This window comes from Equus caballus, chromosome 2 (assembly GCF_041296265.1).
Source record: "Equus caballus isolate H_3958 breed thoroughbred chromosome 2, TB-T2T, whole genome shotgun sequence".
Classification (NCBI taxonomy): Eukaryota; Metazoa; Chordata; class Mammalia; order Perissodactyla; family Equidae; genus Equus; species Equus caballus.
Genome location: NC_091685.1, coordinates 124,842,047 through 124,866,162, shown reverse-complemented (window position 1 = coordinate 124,866,162; position 24,116 = coordinate 124,842,047). Strand labels below are relative to the sequence as shown.

At 42.6% G+C, this 24,116-nt stretch overlaps 1 protein-coding gene across 16 annotated transcripts in view; it reads left to right on the top strand.

Moving 5' to 3' along the window:
* Nucleotides 1-24,116, top strand: part of NPNT (nephronectin) — an 87,386-nt gene that overhangs the window by 30,862 nt on the left and 32,408 nt on the right. For 10 of the 16 annotated variants that reach the window (XM_070261625.1, XM_070261628.1, XM_070261626.1 and 7 more), the window contains 7 exons: nt 2,473-2,565; nt 6,683-6,775; nt 11,015-11,134; nt 12,485-12,604; nt 14,150-14,284; nt 14,579-14,701; nt 15,282-15,677. In XM_070261625.1, the coding sequence (XP_070117726.1) occupies nt 2,473-2,565; nt 6,683-6,775; nt 11,015-11,134; nt 12,485-12,604; nt 14,150-14,284; nt 14,579-14,701; nt 15,282-15,677 (1,080 nt within the window). The remainder of the gene's footprint in view (nt 1-2,472; nt 2,566-6,682; nt 6,776-11,014; nt 11,135-12,484; nt 12,605-14,149; nt 14,285-14,578; nt 14,702-15,281; nt 15,678-24,116) is intronic. The other 6 variants (XM_070261622.1, XM_070261621.1, XM_023636781.2 and 3 more) reach the window with 1 other exon arrangement.

Below are 24,116 nucleotides of genomic sequence, written 5' to 3'. Positions count from 1 at the left end.
TTTCTAGAGATATTTTCAAATTCCACTTACTTGGGGCACTTGTTACCTTGACTTACGCTTAATGATTTTGAGATGTGTCCTTTTTCTGTTTAAACACGGGGCCCTGGGCGCCGCACTGTTGTGCCGCTCCTTCAGGCTGTGTTTGTAGACAATCGTTAAGATTTATGGAACATCTTTTTAAGATTAAAAGATTTCTTTCCAACTTGCCTTTCTCAGTGATGGGGCCTGGAAATTTCATAAGGAATGGCTTGTTTCTGGGACTTGTTTTAAAATGAGCGTGTAAACCGTCTACCAGGTGTCCAGTTGACTGAAAGATAATATTGGAAGGTCCTCCTAGATAGCTCGTTTCTTCTTACAGATCTGAACACATTGTTTCCCTTTGAATTTCATGCCATGTCTGAAACAGAATTTTGTGATTGTCTAAGTATATTTCTCTACTATTTACATTTTACACTCTGCTCGTCCTTCTTTCTGCAAGGGTTTTAATTAAACACCTATTGAGCAGCACCGTCTGAGGATCAGGGTGGTGCAGGGTCCAGTTGGGGTGAGAAATAGGCAGGAGAGCCCTGGAAGTCAGCTTGGCAGATAAACCCATGGAGTGCCAGGTGAGGGATGGGTTAGTGAGAGCCAGGGAGGAAATGTAGAAAAACAACCAAAAATGACACGCACGCCCCTTTCACAGGAGTGTTAGAGTTTCGAAGGAAATGATGTTTGAGAATTGTCAGAGAGGAAACAGGGAGCACACCCAGAACGGAGAACGGCATGGGCCACTATGGGACGGGGCAGGTGTCAGGCCTGGGGACTCAGCGTCGTGGTGACCCTGTTCTTCTTGGTCTTCGAGACCCGTCTGCTCTTCCCTCCCTGGTTCCTGAAGCCCATCTCTTCCTGTCACAGACACCAATTGTGCCTTCCTCATGTCAGCTAGGCGCTCCCCAGTCCATCCTCCATATCATCACCATGCTAATCTTCCCAGAGTTTTGATTTTGATCAGGTAATTGTCCTGATGATGGTAAACTTCCAGAAACGTCCCATTTTCTATAGATAAAGTGTATAATCCTCAGTCTGAAATTGAGGGAACGTCATCAGCTGATGCCACCCACCTGTGATTGTCTACGTCTCACCCTCCTCCAGCATCACCCCTCAGCTTGTCAGCCTCCTCAGTGTCCCCTAAATGAATGATGGTCTAATCTGCCGTGTGATTCTTCTTACCTTGCATAGCTTCCCACTTCTCTGTCCACCAGGCTTCAAGATCCGACTCAGACCTCTTCCATGGGGCTTTCTGTACAAATCTATGTGTATGCTCATGTGGTGATTTCTTCACATATTTTGTATGCACCACCCATTTTACTCATAAGTAAAAGTTGCCTTGAATTAAAAACATGATTGTTTTGCCTCTTTGTCTAGATTGTAAGTTTTTTGAGACCAGTGACCATGCTATACAATGATTTTTCATCTATTTTAGTGTCTGGCATATCACCATGCACATATGTGATATAGAGCAAGGTTTCTCGATCTGGCACCATCGTATTTTGAGCTGGATGATTTGTGTTTGTGGGGTTATCTGAGCATTGTCGGATGTTTAGCAGCCTCCCTGTATTCTACCCACTAGACACAGTAGCACCCTTTCCCCAGTGTGACACCCAAAATGTCTCCGCTTATGCCAGATGTCCCATAGGGGGCAAAAATGCCCCATCTGAGAATCATTGGTACAGCATAAGCAGAATAAGTTCTAACCAGTATCTTGGTGGGAATTGAAGACTGAAAAGATGGGAGTCATGATTTACCATATTTGGGTCTTGAGTGAAGACAAGCTCAATTGATGGAAGATAGTAAATAAATTTTCCATTTACTGTGATTGGCTATAGAAAGGCCATTATAGATTGATGAGCAATTGCAATGCATCTTAAGGTTAAGAAAGAGCAAGATGACAGAAGTATTCTTAAGTCGAAGTTCTGAAAATATTGAATTTTAGTTTTTGTTTCATTTTGAACCATTTCATACTTAGAAACACCATTTTCAATGAAATAAGTATTTTATTATTTAATTGGAAATTTACTTGGAGTTTATACATAACCGATACCTTTGGGTTAAGAACTACTTTTTGAAGTGTATTTGAGAGAATGAGTTTGAAATTATGAGTGCAGGTTATTGTAAAGTTATAACTATTGACCAACATCAATTGTGTTTATACAGAGTTTCACATAGTTTTTTCTTTTTTTGACTATTTGAGTATTGTCCTAAGTTCAGCAAATATTCCAGCCCCACGTGACACACACACACATACAATACACATGTGTCCGAGTGTGTAGTCTCAGAGTGTTTACCACTCAGGACATAGTGATTTGTATATTTCTGCTACTCTGTTGTAAGTTCTTCGTTTTTCTTTTATCATCAAACTAGGACACGACATAGATGCTATATGGTTGGTGTGCTGCTGACCTGGAAATAATGCACAGTGTCCTCTTTCCACAGCTGTGTGCCGGCCACAGTGCAAACACGGGGAATGTGTCGGACCAGACAAGTGCAGGTGTCATCCTGGATACGCCGGGAAAACCTGCAGTCAAGGTAGGGCATGGGGAGACACGAGGGAACTGTCATGAGCCCTGTTCCTGCCTGGAATACAAACCAGTTTCCCATGACTAGTGTTCCCAAATATGTGAGCTGCCATTTTGCTGAAAGATAAAACGTATAATAATGGTAAATCTTTTAAAATTCATTTCATTGGAGGACAAAAGAATTTCATCCTCTTGTTCTTACTCACTGCTAATAATTAAAACGTATTTGAAGAGGAGAATCTCAGCATCAGGAATATCAGAAGCCTTACATTTCTTCTCCTCCTTGTTCTTCCGCTAACGGGTTGGGAAGCTTTGCCAGATGGCTAGCCTCTCTGGGCCCCAGTGAGATGAAAGCACTTTAATTCTCGAAGTCAGGTAGGAAGTTTGACTTGAAATTTTGGGTCCCTTCAAATTCTGAGCCCTTCTATTTTGTGATTAAATACCCTTCAACTGTTGACCAGTTTGCGATGTTCCTCTGAGAAATAAAGATTTCTGTTAACTTAGCAACCTATTTTTAATGGGCATCAATTACTTATCAAAGCTAACACTTATTTAGACTCCCAGTGCCCGAGTGTTTTACGTTTACTCTGTGTGTTCATCATTACAACCACCTTAGGCGGTAGAGTGCTATTTACTGTAATTAAGCTATAAATAATAACATTCTTATTTCATTTTCCATTTGAAAGAGCTATCAGGGATATTAGGTGTCTTGTCCAAGTTCACAGAATTAGTTGGGAAAAGACCTACTCTGTCAATGGAACTATTGTCTAAATAATTTGTGTCCTTTCTACCCATTTAGTTTTGGCTGAAGAAAATATCCTTGGAACTGTGAAGCTCTGACCCGTGCTAAAAGTCTGACAGGGCTTGTCTTTTTCACTAATTTCAACCAGAAACTTTCCACCATTATGTGTAAAGAAAAGCTCGGGTTAGATTTCACTAGAAAGATACAAGGATAAAAGTCAATTTTTTACTCATTTCTTAAGTTAAATACTCCCTATCATTTTAAACATCAAATGAAACAATTCTGTGGGGTCTCACTGTCCCATAGACACTTGACTGCATCTCATACAGAAACCATATTTCTGAAAAGCTCTTTTCTTCAATATGTGATCCTCTCTGAGGTGTGTCATGCACACTTGTGATTTATGGACACGGTTTTCACAGCGGTCCAGAACACTGATGTTTGAGAGTACATGTAATTCTTCCTGGACTCTCAGATGAAATCCGTGCTAGTAAAATGGGACGTGTCCAGTGGTAGGACAAGCTGTTATTCTAAAGCCTGTTCTGTATTCGCTGTTACTTGATCGATAACTGATTTTTTCCATTGCTTCTTTTCTATCTTATAATATTTTTTTTAACTTGGATTTTACTGACATACCTGGGTAGTATTTTTTAAATAAGTGGGGTTCTTATTGTCTCAGTTTACTCTTTTTAAAATCTATTTGACTTTCCTTCTCCAGTCTAAGTTCACAAGTAGCAGCATGTTCTGTTCTCATTACTGAGTTATCAGTGTCGATCTTAGAGTCCCAGATGCTTCTTTCTTAAAGTGTGAACGTAAGCCATCAGAGGTTTCATTAATATGTCAGCACCGTAAAACTTTGTTGTCCCGATGCCAGGAATTTATACAAAGAAGATTATTAAAGGAAGCCACTGTTGAGATTGCAGAGAAATTCATTTAAACTTAGTTGCGGGAGCTGCATCAACTTTAATATGCTTCAAAGACACTAAAGACATAACTGTTTCTCTAAAGAAAAATGGAAATAACTGAGTTGAGGTCTTGCCTCCCTCTTCCTGAGGGGGAAGAGGATTTCATTAGTAGCAAAATGGGATTTCTCATCGGCAAAAATAGTGCTGACACTGAAAATGTAATTTCAAGTCCCATCTTGAATATAGAGCTCCAGCTTACAGTAAACATATGTGTTTTAATCATCTCTCTCTTTGCCTTCCTTACCAAAAAAAGCCACTGTGGCAGGTTCCTGGTGGAAAGGTTTACGTTCTCTGAGAGCAGGAAGCTTTGTGGTGTCTTTCTGATTGCTGGCTTCCTGAACACTTATTAGGATGACTTTCGTGTGAGACGTGCACATTACATGTTTGTTAAGTGAGTGGCTGTTTGGTGTAATGGTTCTTGGTCCTCAATGCCGTCGGAACTTGAAAGGGTTCCGTGGACTCGTCCAGCGCGGCACCGTGGCCGGTGTCTGAGTCCTGGACTGAGAGCTCATCGGGCTGAGAGGCTCCAGGAGCGAGCTGGGTAAGTGGGAGAGCTGGCGAGAGACCCCCCCCGAAACACGGCTAGAGCAGATTGTCTGTGTCCGCTACACAGCAAATTAACCGAGACTGGTTTTATCCAGACCATACATTTTAGTAAAGTGGAAAACATGCCTCCGAGATATGGAAAGTCAAACAGGTTTCTTTTTTCTTGAGAAAAATCTCAAGAAGAGGTATATTTGAAATATTTTCACAGAACTGGAAATTAGCTTTCGATTCAAAGTAGCTTTTGGTATAAGGCAAGTTATCTGCTAAAACTTTTGTGGTGAGTTGTGACTTTTTAAGAATCGCTGCCCGAAATTTGCTTGGCTTAGTGAACAGCGTGAGCAAATGACAAGCACTTAACAGTGCTTTTCAGCTGCTGGCGAGAGGCCGGACGGCTGCACAGCGGGGCAAGGCCGCTGCGGGACTGGCTTAGTTTAACAACCCTGGCACAGGACTGGTGTGGACCTGCTGGTGGTGGCTTGCTCTTCCTCTGAGTCATTTTCTGGATTTGCCGTGGCTGGGTCACATATAAAAGCATAGGCGTGGACTGCTCCTTCTCATGCTCCGTGAGGCCCTCAGGCCCTTCCACAGCAGGTGAAATTCCAGCCCGAACTCTGGCAAGATTTGCCTTTTCCACCTTACTTTCTCTGATGATTTTATTCATGCATTTTTCCCCCTCCTTAGTCTCTGTACCCATAAAAATCCTCTTTCCTCTCAGCCAAAAAAGGATATTGTTATGGATAATAATCTTCGTGTAACTTCCCCTTTAGGAAATGATTTTTAGCATGTCATCCATCATATCATTGCATATTTTCAGGAATAAAAGATATTCTTTTGAATTCACAGTGTGCTTTATAATAATTCAGAAGAAACAATTTATAAGTGTCAGTTACTAAAGTTTTGACATGGCTAATGTTTCACGCGTTGAGTTCCTCGTCCCAAGAGAAGAACGGTGCCTTGCAGCACAGGACCAGGCAGCGAGCTTTGGCGGACTAGCTAAGTCTGGCAGTTGAGTGCCGGCCCTGGCCCGCGGGTCTCGGTGCTCCATCCCTAACATTGAGGTAGCTCCTTACAGCCTCGCTTTTAGAAAGATGTGCGGTTTCACCCCCAGAAACCAATGTTCTTTCAGTTAGGAAGTTTAGCTTGCTGTGAATACTGTGATAGCTGGAGACACGATGTGATGGCCTTTTTGACTCTCTGATTTTTGAGTCTCACCCACCTTAGAATATTTCGGTGAGCTCTTAATGGCAACAGTTACCATTTTCGGCAGAAAGCTTCTTCTGTATATTCTAATTAAAATTGAACTAAATGTAATATAAGTTCTTACATTTGAATGGAAACATTGATGATCTATCATGCTGCTTATTTAAATAAGGTATTTATGCAAATCATAAATTTGTGCATAACTGTGGAGTATTTTAACTGTTGTATAACATAATAATATAGGAAAAAGTCTTAAGTTGGTCATTTAAGACCTCAGTGTCCCTAAACAGAGCAGGGTGATTGTAATCAGTATTTGTATAATCTGGTTTTTTTGAGTTTTCTCTTTTCGTTGATGATAAAAATCATGCTTTTAAAAATGAGCATCACTTTTTTGGTGTTTTTTTTTAAAAAATTGGTATGAGCATGATGGATTGTTAACTTATAATGTGTGTGTGTCCTTGGGAAGAAAGATGGCAGTGATAAATTTTAAGAAAAATAGAACATAAAAAGAGAGAAACCGGAACTACAAACTAATTTTTATGAAGTATCTAAAGCATTCTTTTTGAACTCCACCAACGTTATGTAACTGTTTAATATATACGTATAAAGATGTTTGGGGCTAATAGTGACATCCTCTCAGAGTTGACTCTTGTTGCCTTCTCCCTGGTGTGAAGACCAGCACCTCTACCCAACTCCTCTTGACCACGGCAGCGAACAGGCTTTTTCCCAACCCCCGGACCAGCGAGCCACAAGTGCGCCTTCAAGGGGTGAGCGTGCCTTGTCTCGGGTGGTCTGCTCTCCCACCCGCACGGCTTCCTGCAGTTTGCCACTTCTTGCCAATGTTCTCAAGACAAACTGGGAAGGCCCCGCCTGCTGCCTGCGGGGCGTGTGAAGCAGGCACTGTCGCCTGGGGCTGATTCTCTGCTCTCAAAAGCCTGGAGCCTCCACTGTCCTTTCACTGCCTTAAGCATCGCCTTTCTTCTTCTTTTCTGGATTTCAAACGTTTTCTAAAAATCGGATAACAAAATAACTTTTGTTTTCTTATGTAAGTGGAGTCAGGAATTCCAAAGCAACTGAGACTGGGATTTTCATGGCTTTCGCTAAGTAGGTTTTAGAAGTGCTCAGTCATCTTCTCCACCACCACATTTGAGGGGTAGAGTTTTAGGTTACCTGGAAATCAAACCACACCTTAGCTTCCTTCTTGGGGTGTACATTTTGCAACGCTAGAAAGCCTGAGTTCTGGTTCCAGCACAGCCCTTATGTAGCTGTATGATAGTGAGCGAGTCATTTAATGTGTCTGGGTCTTAGCAAACCTGTTAGAAGTACGTTTGCCTGCAGGGCTGGTCTGAGAATGGAAACACCAAAGATGTCAATGTCTTCATTACACTGGAAAGTTTTGTAGAGCAGTTAGGTGGCAGTATGATTTTACAGTTCTTCTTCTGAAAGACTTTGTCCTTCACCCACTCATAGATTTAGGAACTTAGAATGACTGAATTAAAATCATTTAAACTATTAATTAGTCTCTGCTGGTAGGGAACTTCATTTGTTTATCTTCTGCACAAAGAAGTAGGGCAGTGGGATTGATTTCAGAGACACTGATAGTTTAAAGAATAAAGTTATGGCAGTTGATGTACTGACATCCATTTGCCTGTGACCTTCATTTCAGTCAGATATGTAAAAGCTTAGACTTCTGAGACATTGCCCAGTTTAAGCCTCAAAGGAGGAAAAAAAGTCCAAATGCATTAAATGAATGAAAGATTGTTTTCCTTAAAAATCCATTGGGTTATCTTATTCAATGAATCTCTTCCAGATTTTCAAGCTTTCAGTGTCTGCATGCTAATAAAATTTCTGATTCTTTTTTTCTTGAAGTGTAATTATAATGCTGGCAGCTTGCATTTTTGTTCTGGACTAGCTCCTTTCCCATCCCTCCCCGACCCCCAAGCTCTTGAACCCACCAACCTGCTTGAATTTCCTCGTGCCTGTAACTGATGCTCTTTAAGAACTGCCTGCACAGCAATTGAAGCATTCGAATGTAACTGGTCTAATTGTAGAGTTCTGTCCTTTGATGTGATAGGATAGAATTCATTAATTTTTTATTATAGATTTTCCTTACATTATTAATGTCTAGAGAAAGAGCAAGATTAAGTAAATTTAAAATGAAAACATTGAAGTCTTCCTAGGTTTTTATCAACTTTTAAGATTGATTTGAGAAAGTGCAATCGAGGAGAGTTTTCATGTTCTTTATATTGTTCTGCTTATTATTGTAGGAGCAATTACTATGAACTGGAAGTGTCGTTTTTGGGTTTCAGACTTAATTTGGTAGTAACACAAGCATTATTAGGTATACAGTCTGAGAGATTTTGGAAGCAGCTCATATTAACTCAATTTTATAAGGCAGTAGGTCGATAAGAAAGTAAGGTATAATAATAATATATATCATAATATAATATCATATATCATAATATAATCATAATATAATAGACTAGAAACTCTGAAGAAAATTGGGGAAAAAGAAGTTCGTCACCGGGACACCAGATGCCTTTAATCTTTTGAAGCTCCCTACTTTACCAAAAGTCTGATGTTTGGATAGCCATGGGTTGTTATGGAATCCTGCTTCTGCAGTAGTTTTTGTGAGGGTCAGTGTGAGGTTTTTAGGAAACACCTGCCTGTGGCCGATGGGGCAATGATGGCTGTCACTGGGGACCCCAACGCCAGCCAAGGTGGTGACACCCACTCCGTCATCCGCTGTTAGAGTCCAGCTTTCTTCAGTTGCTTTCAACATATTTGGGTACTGATCTGTCAATTTGATAATTGTAAAATAGCCAACAGATGTCTCTGCATTTACCCATTGACAGCTGCATGTTTATTTCCTTTTCTACATCATTTCATAGACTGACTCCCAGGGTTTTTTTTGGATTATGACATTGTATTGAATTTTTATTTTCTTTCAGTTTCACAAATCTTAACCCCAAAGTGCTTTTTCCCGTGGGAAGGGAAGGATAAATTTGGGTTGAAGACCACCAGCAGCCCCAGTCTGTATCACAAAGATGCTCGCAGCAATCCTAAGGGACGCTTTATGGCCAAGACTGAGCTGCCTCAGCTGGGCTCAGCTTCAGTCTGTGGATGGTGTCTAGAGAAATTTCCAGCAGCACAAATACTCCTAGTATATGAGTTGCCTGGAGCTATAAACTTCTGACCAGTTCCCATCAGGAAACCCACAGAAGTTTCTGTGGCTCTTTAAAAATAAACCTAAGGGTTCTTAATTGACATGTTTTATGTCTGTCAGTAGCCTTCAGTTGAGATACAGAATTCAGTCTTACTCTATTGTTTTGCTTTTCTGTTCTATTTTTGCTTGGTGCAGAAAAATATTTAAAACACAAAGCCTTTCTCTAACAATGTACTCAGATTTAAATACTATTTACTGTAATATAAGTCAGGGATTTATCATAGCCAGCCATGAGTCTGCAGGGACCTGTTCGGAATGACAATTCACTCTTCTTAGAACATAAGAAACGACTCCCTGACTCTAAGCTTTAATAAATATTGAAATACAAGGTGGAAGAATATGAGAAGTGGAGTGAATTTCTTTTTCTGTCTTTCTTCCTTGATTTAAAATTTTTACTTCCTTTAACAGAGGGAGAAATCAAATTTTTGTTGATGCTATAATCTGCAAGTCACCTTCTTTGAGGAAATTTTTTTTGAAATATTTTAAAATGTGATTTTGTTTGAAATCCCTTGACGGGCAAGAGACAATAAAGTAGAAAATTGAAGAAAGCGTAGGAGATGACAAGGCATCTGGTTTATGTATGTGACCCTCCCTGGCTTCACCCAGCTGGGGCTCTGCTTACATTGTGTGAAGGTTAGAAAAAGGCCATGTTGGAAAGTCAGTAAAATATGAAAAAAATTTTAGATGCAATAATTATTTGGTGGTTTTAAAAAACAATGTAACTTGATGGTTTAAGTGAAATACATAGCTTTCTAATAAATGAGGTTAGATTTAAATTTGATTATATTCAGAAACAGCTTGTCGCTAGATATATCTGTATTTCTGATTTGACGCTATGGATTAATAGATAATTAAATTATGCTAATCAGGTGCTTATGCTCACAGTTCCACACAAAATAGACATGAGGTTGCATTTCTCTTTAATGAAGTCTATGTTTCGGGTATTTTGCTATTTCAGTGTTCATTTGTCATTAGGAGTTTTATGTTCCCTCCAGGCAGTGCTCAACTTGGGCTGGGGAATTCTTATAATGTGAAGTTTATTAATTCATTTCATATTGATATTTAAACTAAAAAACCTAAAATACATAATGATAGTCCATTAGTATTTCCATATGCCCTTAACTTTTTTTGTTTTTTACTGTGTGACTTGAATGCACAAAGTGGGATACTGAAGTTTCTTCTTTAATGTGAGCTCAGGATAGAATCTGTAAGATTGACCAAGAAAAACCATGATGGTAATTCATGAAGCTTTCCTGTGGAAGGTCAAAGTTGTCCGGTGCTTTGACATTGTATCCTTCTTGTAAACCAAAGTAGGCTCACACAGTATCTTCTTTAAGCAGAGGTGGGAGGACATTGAAAAGCTCGCTCACATAGTCAGGAGTGAATCTGGTCAATGTTTGGAGGATGTTGGGGCCAGCAGGTGACAGAGCACCCTCCCCATGAGGAGCCGAGTGCTGCTGTTTCTGGGGTGAGAAGGGAGCCACGTGTCTGTGAGGAGGCCCTTCCTAACCATCCCCTGTGGTCAGAGACCACGTGCGTTGTGTAATTTAAGCTCCAGAAGTTCCCACGGCCTCTTGTTGTTAGAAGGCCACCTCTGATAGAGGACTCTTGGTCGTCCCTGGTGGGACCAGTGTCCAGATTCAGACAGCGCGCACAGGCTCTGCCTTTGAAGGACATGACCTCCTGTTCTCCTCCATTCTCCAACACGGACATGTGTCTGAAGTGGTTTACGCTGGTGTTGAGCTTTTGTCCTTTTTCTGCCTCAACCCCGTTCTTTCAGATCTCAACGAGTGTGGCCTGAAGCCGCGGCCCTGCAAGCACAGGTGCATGAACACCTACGGCAGCTACAAGTGCTACTGTCTCAATGGCTACATGCTGATGCCAGATGGGTCCTGCGCAAGTACGTCAAGAATCCTCACTGTTTCTTGGGTGCTCTGGTGCTATGGTGGTGTGGGAAAGTGGGCTCCCAGCCCTCATCCTAAGCAGGATGTGAGCTTGTGTCTCTATGAGTGCCTAACAAATTGAAAGCCAACACAAGAGTGGCGCATTTTAGATGTCTAGCATTCTTTGACCATGGGTGCCCATGTTAAGTTGATTTGGAAATGGTATCTAGAACAAGAATCACAAAACTAAGTGTATTTTCTAATGTTTTTCCCAACATATTTTTCCCTATCTTCTATCTGGGCATAGAACTATTCCATCTAGGAAAAGAACATTAGTGGCTGTGTAGGGACTGTTGTGCTGTCCGTAAGGATGGACACTAAACTGTTTGCTGGTAGAAAATACATCAAGTCTGTGATTGATTATAAACCATTCACAAGTACCTTCTCACTTCACTTTTATGCTTCTTTATAATAGCCTAAAGACTATATTATGTCCCTTTTCTAAAAAAAAAAAAAACCCTACTTCAAATGAAAAGCTAAATGAGTATAATAACAAAAAAGTAGATTTCGTGTGTGTCTTTATTAGAAAGAAATGTATAGAAATGTGTGGTGTCCCTGCGAGCATGTGGATGTGTTTATGAGATGGACCATGCCCTAAGATTCTCTGCAGGCGGGACGTTGAATCGGGGTTGTGTTTATATGGTATTCAACAATTGATGACTTGATTTTTATTTTTACTCAATTATCAGTTCAATTACTTAATTATCAATTGGTTAATTATCAGTTTATCTGGGTTGCATTTTATAAAACAGAAAAGGCTAGTTCATCTCACTTAGTGCTGCATATGTAGCGCGGTCCGCGGTCCTTTTTGGAGTGAGGTGAGTCCACGTTTCATAGCCTGTGGCGGTGATGCTAGAGCCTCGAACATCGTGCAGCTCAGGGGAGATCTCTCCCGAGAGAAGCTTAAAGCGTGGTTGAGACAGTTACTCGACGTTTTAGTTGAGAACCAGCATTGAGCATGAGTAATCTGGACAAATACCTCAATTCTCCACTTTCCTTGGCCGCTGGAAGAATTTCCAGATAATCCATGTAAGATAAAGTTTTACATTTGTATTTTAATTCTTCAGATTCTTTAAAGGTCTTCTGCAGATGGTGACGGAGCTGGGTCACTTCTTACTCATCCCTGGGGGAGGAGGGTCTTCCCGTCCCTCCCCACATTTTTTACTTTCTCTAGATTGTTGGATCCTTGAGGCCTGTTCGTCCTCATTTTCATTCAGTGTCGCTGATTTCAGGACAAATGAAAACATCCTTATTTCAGTTATAGACTGTTCCCAACTGTGTAAGTCACACAGTCACGCTCTTCCCAGGTGCCCTGACGTGCTCCATGGCCAACTGTCAGTATGGCTGTGATGTTGTCAAAGGACAGATCCGGTGCCAGTGTCCCTCTCCTGGCCTGCAGCTGGCCCCCGACGGGAGGACCTGTGTGGGTGAGTTGTGAAACGGCGTCTCTCTCAGCCACAGGAGGGAGGTGTGGGAGGGGGGCAGGTCCTCACATCAGGTGACAGCTTCCCTTTAGAGGAGAGCGGATGTCCCAGAGGAGGACTGCTCTCCGTGAACGGACCAGGGAAATCTGTCTCCCTAAACATGAGGGATCGGAGGAAGCCCCAGGCAGCGGAACCACACGTGCGAGGCCCTGAAGTATCCAGGAGCCCAGTGTTTCTAGAACGGAAGAGGCAGGAGTGATGAAGCTGAACAGTGGACAGGCGAGCTGGTGTGGGTTGTGCTGAAGAGCTGGACTGTCCTCCCTGTCAATTAGGAAGATTGTGGCGAGAGTCTGGGCTTTGGTTGCAGCCTGATTGCCCATTCCTGAGAGTAACATCAGGCGAGAGACTGCCTTTCTTTGAGCTTGAGTCTCCTGGTCTTTAAAATGGGAGGAAAGCCACACAGAACCCTTGGGAGGGCTGAATGAGATCATGTCTGCAAAGAGGTTCGCCCAGCACCTGGCGCATAGTGGGCACTGGACAAATACCTCAATTCTCCACTTTCCTTGGCTGAATGAATGGAGCATTTGGCGATTCGAGAGAGATTTGCTGTCTCCCAGGCACTGTGCTAAGTGCTGGATATACAGTAGCGGGCAGAGCAGACAAGATTTTTATTCTCATAGGCTGATTTTCTAATGCAGGAAACAGAAAAGAAACAAATACCCAATAAAATGCAAACAATACGAAGTAGTTATAGGAGGCCCTAAGAGAGAGCAGAAAGGGTCTATTTTAGAAAATGGTGTTTGAGGAAAGGCCTAGTGTGAGGCCTGGCTGTTGGCCTGTGAGGCTCAGCCAGCAGGTGGAAGGCTTCAGGGCTGCAGGAAGGGGAGGCCGGCGCCTGTGAGGATCCGAAAGAAAGGAGGTCACGTGGCTGAAGCACAGAGTGTGGGGCGAGGGGCGGTGGCTTGAGAGACAACCGGTGAGGAAGGCAAGGGTCGTTGGTTGCAGGACAAGGTGAGGAATGAGGATTTAATTCAGAAAGCGGTGGAGACGGTTGAAGAGTTTTAAGCATGGTGATGTTTTCATAGAATCATTTTGACAGTTGAGTGAGAGTGCTTTGGAGGGGTAGGATTGGCAGGACAGATGGATTTGGAGGTTCCTATAACAGTCTGACCTGGGGTGATAGCTTGGACCAGTGTAGTGGCAGTGGGTGAAGAGCAGAGTCGATGAGCTCAGAGTTTTCCAGAAGTAGAATAACGGGGCTTGGTGAGTTGGGGGTTATGGGAAACAGGGTTGTCAAGGATGACTCACGTCTGGGTGGATGCAGGTGCAGGGTGTGCTGAGATGCGGTGCAGGCGGAGGACAGATCAGGAGGATGAGCTGGAATTTAGAGATGGGAATTCATGTTCCTGTGGGAGCAGCCAGCTGGAGAACACTTAGGATGGGCCACTGTGTGCCAGGCAACCATTTGCAGACTGTTATTTATTTTAAAATCCACTCCATCTCAACATGCTGCTGTTCTTCCTAAGATGCAGTTGACTTGTGTTCTAGATGTTGATGAATGTGCCACTGGAAGAGCGTCCTGCCCTAGATTTAGGCAGTGTGTCAACACTTTTGGGAGCTACGTCTGCAAGTGTCATAAAGGCTTCGACCTCATGTACATTGGAGGCAAATACCAATGTCACGGTAACGAACCCCAACCACTGCTATGTGTCTTTCTTCCTGTGGCGCAGAAAGGTCTCTTAGCTGGTGACGACGGGCTGTCGGGGGCAGTGTGGGTCCTGGTGTTAAATTCAACAAACAGAAGTCCAGGTCAACCGCTGGTTGTTCTGGACGCACGTGTACTTTACGTCGTCTTTTTATCTGCCAGCTTTACACAGACCTTCACATTGCCCAAAACAAACTTTTTGAGGCTGTACATATTTTTATGTCATCATATTTATCTCCCCAGTAAGCCTCTGTCCCCGCTTCCCGCTGCAGACATCGACGAGTGCGCCCTGGGGCGGTACCAGTGCAGCAGCTTCGCTGGGTGCTACAACATCCCCGGGGCCTACAGGTGCAAATGTAAAGACGGGTACCATGGCGACGGACGGAGCTGTGTGTGTGAGTGATGCTGTCTCTCTGCTCTGAGTTCCAGCAGGACACGCAGGGTCACAGCCAGGCCGTTACTAGGGAAGATAAGGAGTAAGATTAATGATCAAGGAAGTACGGTTTTCATAGCTGGGCATATTAGTCTATGCTTTCCACAGACAGTAACTTCCCTTCCTCAGGTATTTTTAAAAACTAAAGACTCAGTAATACACCCTAATCTTAAAGGCATTCAATTCCTTGATTAAAATCTCTCAACCGCTTCCCTTTAGCTGGCAAGAAATGATAGAGCCCTCCCTGGGAATTTGGGTTTGCTAAAATTGGACATAAATGTTTGTCGTTAGCATTAGATTGTGATGGTGGGCTAATCTGAATATATCCTACACTTTCCATTCCTCTGTTTCAGGCCCCCTTGTTCTGCTATTAGAAGGTCATTCCCGGGGCCAGCCCTGTGGCCTAGGGGTTAAGTTTGGCACAGTCCGCTTCAGTGGCCTAGCTGGCATGAGAGATTTTGACGTGTTTGTTTTTTACAATTTGGTCTTTTACTTTTTTAGGGGAGGTGGTTACATACTAATTTAAGTCTTTTGTCCCTTAGATATTCCAAAAGTCATGATCGAACCATCGGGGCCCATTCACGTGCCAAAGGGAAATGGCACCATCTCAAAGGGAGACGGAGGACGCGGTAACTGGATTCCTGATGTTGGAGGTACTCGGTGGCCTCTGAAGACGCCATATATTCCTCCTGTCATTACCAGGAGGCCCACTGCTGAGCCAACAACAAGACCTACCCCAGAGCCCACGCCACAGTCTACCCCACCCCCACCCACACCCCCACCCACTGAACTCGGAACCCCTCCACCACCAGCAACCCCAGAAAGACCAACCACCGGACTGACAACCATGGCGCCAGCTGCCGCTACATCTCCAAGAGAGAGTACAGTCGACAACAGGATACAGACAGATCCTCAGAAACCCAGAGGAGACGTGTTCAGTAAGTCATATAAATGCTGGCATATTGTTTTTGAGGGTTTTCTCCCCAGTTTTATTGAGATATAATTGACATACAGCATTGTATAAGTTTAAGGTGTACAGCATAATGGTTGGCCTTATATATATTGTGAAATGATCACCACAGTAAGTTTAGTTAACATCCATCATCTCATCTAGATACAAAATAAAAGAAAAACTATATGTATTTTTCCTTATGATGAGAACTCTTAGGATTTCCTTTCTTAACAACTTTCCTGTAAATCATAAAGTAGAGTTAACTATAGTCATAATGCTGTCCATTACATCCCTGGTACTTATTTAACTTGTAGCTGGAGGTTTGGACCTTTTTATCACCTTCCTCCAATTCCTCCTCCCCCTCCCCCTGCCTCTGGTAACCACAAACCTGGGCTCTTTTTTATGAGTTTGTTTGTTGTTTTTTAGATTTCACATATAAGTGAGATTATACAGTATTTGTCTTTCCTGTCTGACTTATTTCACTTAGCATAATGCCCTCAAGGTCCATCCATGTTGTCTCAAATGGTAGGATGTCCTCATTTTTTGTGGCTGAATTATATTCCATTGTATGTTTATACCACAACTTCTTTGTCCATTTATCCATCAGTGGATACTTACGTTGTTTCCATGTCTTGGTTATTGTAAATAATGCTGCCGTGAACATGGGGATGCAGATATCTCTTCAACAGTTTTTTCATTTCCTTTGGATGTATTCCCAGAAGTAGGATTGCTGGATCATATGTTATTTGTATTTTTAATTTTTTGAGGAACCTCCTTTCTGTTTTCCATGGTGGCTGCACCAATTTACATTCCCACCAACAGTGCACAAGGTTCCTTTTTCTCCACATCCTCACCAACACTTATTTCTTGTCTTTTTGATAATAGCCATTCTAACAGGTGTGAGGTGATATCATTGTGGTATTGATTTGCATTTCCCTGATGATTAGTGATGTTGAGCAACTTCTCTGGACAAATGTCTATTCAGTTCCTCTGCCCATTATTTAATTGGATTATTTATTTATGTATTTTTTGCTATTGAGTTGTGTGAATTCCTTGTATATTTTAGATATTCACTTCTTATCAGATACATGGTTTGCAAGGTTTTTTCCCATCTGTAGGTTGTCTTTTCATTTTGTTCATCGTCTATTTTGCTCTGCAGAAGCTTTTTAGTTTGGCGTAGTCCCACTTGATTATTTTTGATTTTTGTCGTTTGTGCTTTAAGACATGCATGTGAGTATCCGGTTGTCCCAGCACCATTTATTGAAGAGACTGACTTTTCTGCATTGAGTAGTGTTGGCTCCCTTGTCAGATGTTAGTTGACCATATGGGTGTGAGCTTATTTCTGGGTTCTCGGTTCTGTCCCATCGGTCTGTGTGTCTACTTTTATGCCAGTATCATACTGTTCTGATGGCTGTGGCCTTATAGTGTAGCTTGAAATCAGGAAGCGTGCTGCCTCCTGCCTTGTTTCTTTCTCGGGATTGCTTTGGCTGCTCACGGTTTTTTGTGTGAGCCCCTTTTAAAGGAGCTCTTTATGATGACATTTCCACCACAGGCCAAGCCCTGAACTAAGAATCAAACTCGTAAAAAGAACTAGCTGTACAAAGCCTAAGTGATACATCCCTACTGTTAGATATTATAAGGAGCTAAATAAAAGTCCGTCGATCGGACAAATAAGGGAGTGTGTAGAAACGGAAGGAGCCACAGAGTACACCACAGTTCCTATCCAGTGTGGGAATTCTGACGTACTCGGGTTTACTTGAGAACTCTCGGAGATGGGGAAGCAAATGTATCTCGTGCCATTTAACGTTCAGTCTAAATGTTCAGTGGGTCAGGAAACATTTCTGAGTGTCTTTAGAGTGCCGGGCCCTGATGAGGCATTGGGCTTATTTCCAAGATAAAACAGAGAAGGTTTCGGTCTGGTGGAGAGGACAGTCACCCAGAAGGGGACTGTGGAAGCAGGTCAGTGAAGGTTGTGTAGGACATTATGGGAGCGGAGAGAAGTGGCACCTTGTCAGTCTGTGGGCAGGGAGCAGTGAGGGAGGCGTTCTAGTCAACGGGACGGGACATGGGCGCAGGGCTGGGAGGCAGCACAGCCTGTGCAGGAAACTGGAGGGTCGAGTCCAGGGCGGGCAGGAAAAGCTGGACAGCTGGCCCTCGTGTGTGCTGTTAGCTGGTTAGGTCTGGAAGACGCCCAGAATTCTACTGGCTGGCTGGGAGAGGGTGGGACTGCCTCTGGGGATGGAGGCTGTAGGGAAAGAAGCAGGTTTGGAAGGAGGAAGAGGTTGTTCCCTAATGTTAGTACCCACCAAAATGTGCACTTTACGCCTCTGCCTGTCCTGGTGCTGAGCCGCCGGTTGCGGTCCACGTGGCCTGTTCCCAGCCGCCTTTGTGTCCTGTCGCCTGTCTCCTCTTCTCCTATGATGTTTTAGTTTCTTCTCTTCCTTTCCTTTTCCCCGTGATGGACTAAACTCTGCTCCTTTTCTTTTGAACACTGTTGCCATTTTTACCACATGAAAAGAATACTGACCTTTGTGATTTTTTAAAAGAGAAAAAGCTTCTTTTTTTTCTTGTATGTGACTCTCAATTAAATGTTTTCCTCTAGGTCATTGTCCGTTTAGATAGCTTGAGATTGTCTAATTCTGATGTAGTTGTAATTCTGTGTATTCTGAGCAATAGATATAATTTTTAGAGGAATTAGGTGGTCCATCTAATAATACATTTTATATGTGCATCTCGCTTACTTTTTGAAAAGCAAATTTTTGTAATTTTTCTCCTCCCTTCCTCCCTTTTTCCCCTCCCTCTCTGTCATCCCTCTCTTTCTTACTCTTCTGCTTTGTTTTCTTCATCTCTTTGTGATCATACAATGAGATTTTTATTCATGGGTGCTTAAGTAAATATAATATTTATATTATTTCACTGCCTTAAAGTATGGTCATAAAAACTTGGCTGTTTAATGTAAAAAGACACTCTAACATAGACGTCAACATCTTTCTGAGTCTTAATGTTTTCTCTTTTTGAAAAGTCTCTCTTCCTATTATTCCTTTCCATACCGACACACAAATGAATTAAAAATAACGCTGAAGTTCACCAGTAGAATTTAGCAGGACAGAATTGGGGAAGCGTGGACTTCCAATGGTGTCTGAGAGCACTCGTTCCAGCAGAGGGTGACTTGCAGACGTGCCCGGGGGAGGAATTCCCTTGATCCTGTGCCCGGGCTGCTGCATGCCACAGATAGCATTGCTGCTCGGGACATCCTGCCAAAAATTAAATTCCACTCCCTTTCGTCTTCAGCCGTGGCTGCCGGTTACTCTCAGCACCTGTGAGGGGATTGTGGACACTGCTTAATTTGCTATCTTGTGATTGCAGCGTATATTCTGAATTAGGGAAAGGTTCTCAGTTTTTAATTCAGGACAAGTAACTTGTTATTATTCATTGTGAAACAGAAAACCTCAGCACTATTTTAGTTCAACACCATTTCTTCACTGAATATTTTCTTCACTTCTGGGATAGTAACTTTCTACGCCATCCTTATCTTCCTCTGGTCTGAGAACAGAACTCAGGTCTCCTCATTTCATGAATTTTCAGACTGCCTGGCAGTCTCCAAGTGGCCCCATACTTCAATTGCATTTTTCTTTACATTGAAATATACATATTTCTTTAACGGAAGAGGTTGTTAAGCAAGGCTATTCTTTATGTGTGTGTGTGTGTGTGTGTTGTCCCCTTGAGAAAAAACTGTAAAGATTCTGAAAGGAAATCAAGGAAGACAAATTATAGCACAAATACCCCTGTAGCCTAGACTTCTCCCCAAACTCTAGACTCCTGTATCCTCTGCCTGTTTGACCTCTCCAGCTGGATGAAAATAGATGTCTCAGACTCAACGTGTCTAATTCTTCCTGACCGTCACCCCAAGCCCATTCTCCCCACAGCCTTTCGCCCCCCAGGATACGGCATCTCCGTCCTACAGATTGCTGAAGCCGAAGATCTTGGCGTCCTCTTGTTCCTCTGCGTACCCCACATCCAGTCTGTGTGGAAATCCTGTGAGCCCTACTTCAAATTAGGTCTTAAGTGTGGCCACTGCTCACCATCTCCAGTGCCACCACCCGGGCCCGGGCCATGCTTCCCCCAAGCACAGGTCCCAAATCCCATATCCAGATGAGTTGTGGAATCCAGCATCTTCCGACTAGAGAAGGACTGTGGTGCGTGTGCTGTATGTTACAAACTGAAGCACGTCAAGTCTTTCCACAGTGAAATACGAATATTTACATGAATTTGGCCACTAAAGACATTTGGGCCAGATTAAGTGAAGGTGGTTTTGCCACCTAGTGAGTAACAGCAGCAGCTCGTGGACTGCAGAATTACGGGGAGGCCCCGTGGACCTGTACTGCTGGCCCTCCAGCCGGTCTCCTCCCCAACCCCCCTGTCTCCTGTGGCTCTTCTCAAGCCAGCAGCCAGGGGACCTTTCAGAACTGAAATGAGGTGTCATTGTCACAGCTCTGCACCAGCAGCCACTTGGTGCAGGAAGACCTTATGCCCTCCCAGCATCCCACAGAGTCCTGATGGCCTCAGCTCCTGGCCCTCTGCCCTCACGGCCCGGCACCCTCCCTCACCCTCAGACTCCTCCCACAGGACTTTTGCTCCAGCTGTTCCCTCTTCCTCTCCCATGCTATCAGCTTGGCTCACTTTGTCACCTCCATGCAAATCCCGGGGAGGCTGCCCTGACCCTGTTCTGTTCTGGGACTCCAGCTGCCACCCGAACACCTGACCTTGCTGCTCCCTACTGCTTTTCTTTTTTAAATAGTGTTTATCACCTTCCAATATACTTTATTGTTTACTTGTTTATAATGTCTATTTTTGTCTCTCCTTACCAGAATATAAGATTTTTGAGGGCCAGGATCTTTGTTTTGTTCACTGGTATATCTCAAAAACCTGAAATAATGCCTTGCACATAATGGGCACTGGAACACTATTTGTGGAACAAAGGAATGAATGAGTAGATGGATCCCTCATAATATTTTAAAATAAAATAAATTATCATGTAATCAACTTTTCCATACAAAAGCTAATTTAATATAATAACACATTTAATCTATATTTAAGAATTAAAATATATTCTTTTCTGATTAAATTTTTTTTTTTTTTTGGTGAGGAAGAGTAGCTCTGAGCTAACATCTGTTGCCAATCTTCCTCTTTTTGCTTGAGGAAGATTGTCACTGAGCTAACATCTGTGCCAGTCTTCCTCTATTGTTTTTATGTGGGATGCTGCCACAGCATGGCTTGATGAGCAGTGTGTAGGTCCACACTCGGGATCTGGACCTGTGAACCCCAGGCTGCTGAAGCGGAGCGCATGAACTTAACCACTACACCACCGGGCCAGCCCTGATTGTTACTTATTTTAATACTATGGGGAGCTTTTTGGTGTGCGTCCTTCCACCATCTTTTCTTTCTCTCTGTCTCCCTCCCTCCCTTCCTCTCTGGAGATTGGTACTCTATTCAGTGTATTATTAAATCTGAAAATTTGATGTTAATGAGAAGGGAAATGATTTCAATTCAGAGATAATGTCTCAAAGTATATATTTCCTAGCTTCTGAAACTAGTTCAAATAATTTGCTTTATGTTTTATTATTTGAACCTTGGCTTGTTTGAAGGTACACAAATTTTTCATGTCAGAAAGATTTAAGAAAGAACCCCTTAAAACAGTGTTTTCTCTGGGTCTACAGTCATGCGTCACTTAGTGAGGGGGACACGTTCTGAGACATGTGTCATTAGGCAATGTCATCGTTGTGCGAACGTCACAGAATGACTTATACAAACCTAGATGGTACAGCCCACTGCACACCTAGGCTACATGGTTCTAATCTTATGGGACCATCATCGTAAGTGGTCGGTCCTTGACCGAAACATCGTTGTGTGGCGCATGACTAAACAAAATACCACTGAAGCTGGAGATTTTGTCCTTGTGTTACCCCTACAAAGGAAAGGCGTTCAAAACAGCAAAACAGTTATTTAAACTCGAAATAGGTGGTCCAGGTGGAATAGTTATAATAGCCTTTTGGCATTTAATTTGGGGCCTAAAAATGTCCATCTATGCCCACATCAATTAATTACCCATGTGTGACATCCTTGTGAGGTTTTAAAATAATTATCCCAATTATATCCAAAATCTCTGAAGGTGACTGAAGTCTCTTCCAGTAACCCACCCCACTGTTGGGGTCCCCTTTCTTATATTTAACCTTCATGTAAATTCATCAATTACGGCTTACACCTCTTCAGCGTTGTCAGGTACTCAGGCTGATGGAGACAGCTGGTTCTTGTCTCCAGACCCCGTACTCCATTTAGTATTCAGGGAATACTCTCAGGAAATTACTCAACTCCTTCCTTTTTGGGCTCAGTAACTTCTGTTTCATAAATCTTCTTAGAAATACTGGTTTTCAACCTGCTTAGCAACCTTCTTGGCCTACCCTTTGAACTCTCTTTGTTTTCCAAATCTGTCTCAAACGATGGGGTCCAAAGATACATAACAGTCGAATCTGACCCCGTATTGATTGCAATGAGGATTTTCTTAAACATGTTTTTGTAATCTGATCACTTCCCTATGTGCCAGGTGCGTTAGAGTGCAGGGTTACAGGCAGCTATCTAACCCTCTGATGTTTTTCCCTCAGATGGTCGTACAGGGCCTGGGACATGGTAGGCACTCAAAAATATTTGTTGAATGGAATGAAATGGAATTGTATATTAGATTCAGTTTCTTTAATCTAAGTAACCCTTCCTGCGCTTGAACGAGCTAAGTTTAACTTGATGATTCTGATGGTCCTTCCCAAATGAGCAAAGTTACTTCAGGCTACTGTCTTCCTCTCATCCTGATACAGCTTAATATAGCACTGAAACACACATTCTCTGAAAACTCTAAATCTAATGTGCCTCTAAATTTTAAGCTTGATGTTGAGAAATAGTGAAAAGTCATTGAGAGGGAATCTGCACACAAGGTCGGGGCGCACGAAATGGAGGGGCTCAGAGTAGAACCCAGCAAGTAGGAAGATCTAGTTTTCATTCTCACCCTCTTGTTCATGAGTCACGTGACTTTGGACAAGTTACCGTGCCTTCCACCTCAATGTTCTCATCTGCGAAATGGAAGGAATGTCTCTGGCCTTCCATTCTCATAGAGTGCTTTCAAGCATCAGACATTATACAAGTAAAAGCGTTTATAAATTGTTAATTACTATGGAATACAAAAGATTACTGTATTTTATAGGAATAACTATGATGGGGAGTGTTTAAATGCTGTGTGATTAATGTGTGATATGAAATATTATGAACATATTTTTAAATTAATTTCAACTTGAGGGACCCGAGGATTTTAGATGGTGTGAACAGAATTATAATCAGATGTATTTGCAGGGCTAGCCCTGATAGGCATGATTTGAGCAACACTAAAGTTTTCTGACGTAGCATGAAATTCTTGTTCTTTCACTAAGGGGATGGGGCAGAGCTTCTCAAAGTGTTTCATAGAACATTAGTTCTCTAGGATATTATGCAAGTTAATGCCTGAAAAAGTGCTGAGGTCGAATAAATGTGAGAGATTCTAGGCATTAGTCAACCTAAGTAGGTTTGTTAACTGTAAGACTTCTCAATGTGCTAATGGTCATTGTGAATCGCTCTGAGAGGCATATAATGTGCATCATTTCTCAAGTGGATTTGACCGTGGGATTACTTAACTTTGGGGACTAGCATTCCTTGTAACCAGCTTCAGATCAGGCTGGGCTGGGCTGAAGAGCCCTCGCCCGTTACCTCTCATTGGCAAGGTTTCTGAGACCAATGGGCTGATCCTGGATTCTGGAGGAGGCTGGCAGAGGGGAGCTGGGGAGGGCAGGGAGGTTCTGGGCAGACTCAGAGCAAGAAGAGCAGATGTACTTGCTGGGAGGCCTCTCCGGACACCAGAGCTATGCTGCAGGGGGCTGCCGAAACGTTGGAGACCGAGCACCAAAGATGAAGATCTGGGGTCAGGGCAGGTAGAGCTGTCCCAGAGCCAAGGAAACAAGAAGCCACTTGATGCAGAAGCCAAAGTGAAGGAAGTTAGGGCAAATGCATTCCAGCCAACAAAACAATGAAATATTATGCAGTGCTGTATTTTGGAAAATATTTAATGACTTGGGAAAATAGCCATGTTATAAAATTAAGTGAAAAGAATATGCAGAACTGTGTATACCATTTGACTCCAATTAGGTATAAAATACATGTGGACATATAGATATTTATATACATATAGATGTTTATAAAAGTCTAGAAGAAAAAAGACCAAATAGTAATGATGGATCTATCCAGTTTATGATATTTTGGGTGATTTTTATTGTCATTTTGTTATCCTCACACGGTGATTTTTAATCTTTCCATTCCCGCTGTCACTGGTTGCGGCCGTTACAGCAGTAAC